This window comes from Nansenia antarctica (assembly GCF_963989245.1).
Source record: "Nansenia antarctica genome assembly, chromosome: 15".
Classification (NCBI taxonomy): Eukaryota; Metazoa; Chordata; class Actinopteri; order Argentiniformes; family Microstomatidae; genus Nansenia; species Nansenia antarctica.
The window spans coordinates 22,064,044-22,066,969 of record NC_137685.1 but is presented as its reverse complement, the minus strand read 5'-3'; the positions used below and the strand labels follow the sequence as shown (position 1 = coordinate 22,066,969).

The window sequence follows — 2,926 nt, the reverse complement described above, 5'->3', positions numbered from 1 at the left end:
GGCCCCTGGGGCCACAGTGGTCTCTTCCCCGCCAGTCCCGGTCACGTCGCTGCCGCCGCCGCCGCCGTCAGGCCTACGCCGGTCCGCTAGGGCGACCTGCGTGCCGGCCTGGCACAGAGACTTTTCCATGGGTTGACATTACTAGGTTATATGGGCGTTGTGTCGTGTTGTGCACTTTGCTTGTTGATTTGTGATTTGTACAGACACTTGAGTTATTCTCTTCTTACAGGCTTGTTGTTTCAGCCTTTATTGTAGTCGTGTTAAAGGCTCGGGGGGAGATAGGGAATATTGCACTACGGTCATATGTTTAGGTGCACGCACCGGAAAGGGAATTAGATAGACTACTGTTCTAATGTTTACACCTGCATTCGCCCTGCTCAGGACTTGTTTGATTATTGTCATTTCGCAGAGTCATTTCATTAAAACAAATGAACAAATGGAATATTGTTCTTATAGTTTATTCCATTGGAGAGCGAACGAGGGGAGAGCGAATGTGCAAGGCAGAGAGAGGGAGGGAGGGAGGAGAGCAAATGTGCAAGGCAGAGAGAGGGAGGGAGGGAGGAGAGCAAATGTGCAAGGCAGAGAGAGGGAGGGAGGGAGGAGAGCGAGGCGCGCAAATAAGGCACAGCAGCACCAGCGGCGGCAGCAGCGTCAATGCATCTGTGAGTCTTCTCACCGCCTGTCTCGGAGCTGCCAATCCTCTGTGCTGCTTTCAGATTGAGATTGCACAGCCCCTCGACATCATCAACCTACAACCGACACACTTTTCCTGGAGCGCTCAGCGTTTATTCTAAGCTCGGCTGTAGCCTGAGAGACGGCTCTCTTCTCTATTTACCCCCAGTTTGTTGAATATTTAATGGAAAATGGCGATCTGCGTGTCTCAGTCCTACGGTCTCTTCTCCTGTCTGTTCTCGATCCAAACTATCCTGATCATCAGCTCTGTCTCGTCGCCGGCCACGGGGAGCCTGCGCTTTCCCCAACACTACACGTAAGTAACGGGTTTGGGGGGTGAATGAATGATGAAGCGGGGATGGAAGGGAGAGAGAGAGAGAGAGAGAGAGAGAGAGAGAGAGCGCAGACACCGGGACAGGACAGGTGGCCCCATAGCCTCGCTGTGTGTTTACCAAGGTGCGATGTGATGTCCCTGATGTTGGAACACAAACGCAGTTTCATTCACAGTCTGTGAATGCGGAGACTAGCGACGGTGCAAATATGCGCTCTGTGACTGTTGTTGTTGTTGGTTATTATGACAATATCGGTTTGTGTTTGTTTTCGGTTTGGTTAACCTACATCTGATGTCAAGTGCATGGATGGATGTAACCTGTACTCGAATCACAATGCACAGGTGCTTCGAATTAGAAAGCCGGGCGTTCAATTAATAATCGGTTGAAACGTGCACTAGGAATTAGATAACATGCATTTTATATAACGCCATCGCGGGTGTCTGGAATAGGCTATTTCCATAAGGTTTCATAAGGGAAGCAAAGCATGCTACACGCATTGACGAGCTTATAAATACGCGTGGGTCATAGCCGCTACTTCGCTCCCAGTAAAGTCATGCAGGCTAACACACAAACTCTCTGTTTGATCAAGACTGTCCACATTGCCCTTGGCCTGGGGAGATTTGTATTTATTTGATGAATTTAAAGCATATACATCAGAAAGCCCTGGCACGATAAGAAGCAAATAGCCACGGGGGGGAGAGTGCCCCCGAGGGTCTCCAAAATCTCCTGCCCTCCCGTTGCGCCGTGGCACGCGCCTTTCGCCGGAGGAAGAAGTATTAACTATTGACATGGATTGTGTACGAATATTTCTCAGACCATGAAAATAATGACCTAGATATTCCAGAAATAAGCCTTTAGTCTGTTGGATAATAGTACCGTTTTAGTGGTCGATTATCCCGAAATATTTAACTGTGTTAATCTCGTTGCATGCATCAACTTTCTGAATGTTTTTTCATGAGGTCACTACTCGTTGTAATAGAGTATTTCATAATAATGAAGGCTATAAGCTGCAAAGCCTTTCTGCCATATTAAAATCATTATGAAGATGCATTGAAAGATGTTTTAATTTTTGGGGGGTGCAAACATTTGAAACATGTGTGTTTCACACACAATATGCTTTTTAAAACTGTAGGCTATGTTCACATTTTTTCTAATTCTGAACTGATATTTAAAGCGTAAAGCTATCGAGCTTGAATTGTTTGGTGAGGTATGATTAATCTATATTTCTCTTTTAGAAAAGCCTGATCTCGGTAGTTCTTTTTTACTCTTGCTTCAAGGGACTTGTCAACATTGGTCTATCCGACGCTCCCAGTCCGACCCCACTTCTTCTCTCTCTGAGATGCTGCTTTTGTCGGGGTCAGGGTTACCCAATCTGTCCCGTGGATTAGGCTAAATCAATCTGCAAACACATAGAACGATTATCCAGATGTGTGCGTCATTTGCTTGATTATTAACAACATTATAACCTATTGCTCCGAATGTGTGCATGTGTTAGGCTATTAAGCCTATTACGTATAGAGTCTGATCACTGGATAACGGTCAATGAGTTGAGTCCTCGAACGTTGTTTAATTAGATTTTTTAGGGACACTTTTTCCCCCCTCCGATCCATTTGGTAGGCCTAATCCCAAATCTATTTCCTTCTCTTTAAGTACATGGTTGCAAGATTAGAGTTGTGCTCGGTAATCTTGCAAATAAATAAATACAAATTAGCCTAATGCGCAAAGCAACAACATACAATATTCAAACTCATATTCTGTAGGCCTACCCTGCATCTTCCTTATTTAATGCGATATTATTAGCATTTTTTTTCACAAATTACCGGCTGAGGAGTGGCGACTGTTATCTTTGAGGAGGTAGGAAAATAACGGAACCAAATTATAGCCGCAAGCGCTGAGTGTGTTGGACCAGAGCTGGATTTATG

At 45.4% G+C, this 2,926-nt stretch overlaps 1 protein-coding gene across 1 annotated transcript in view; it reads left to right on the top strand.

Moving 5' to 3' along the window:
• Nucleotides 1-863: 863 nt before the first annotated feature.
• cacna2d2a (calcium channel, voltage-dependent, alpha 2/delta subunit 2a) overlaps nt 864-2,926 on the top strand; it is a gene marked incomplete at both ends in the record, with an annotated part of 202,727 nt that continues 200,664 nt past the window's right edge. Inside the window, 1 exon segment of the mRNA XM_080545882.1 lies at nt 864-988. Within this exon segment, the coding sequence (XP_080402008.1) occupies nt 864-988 (125 nt within the window).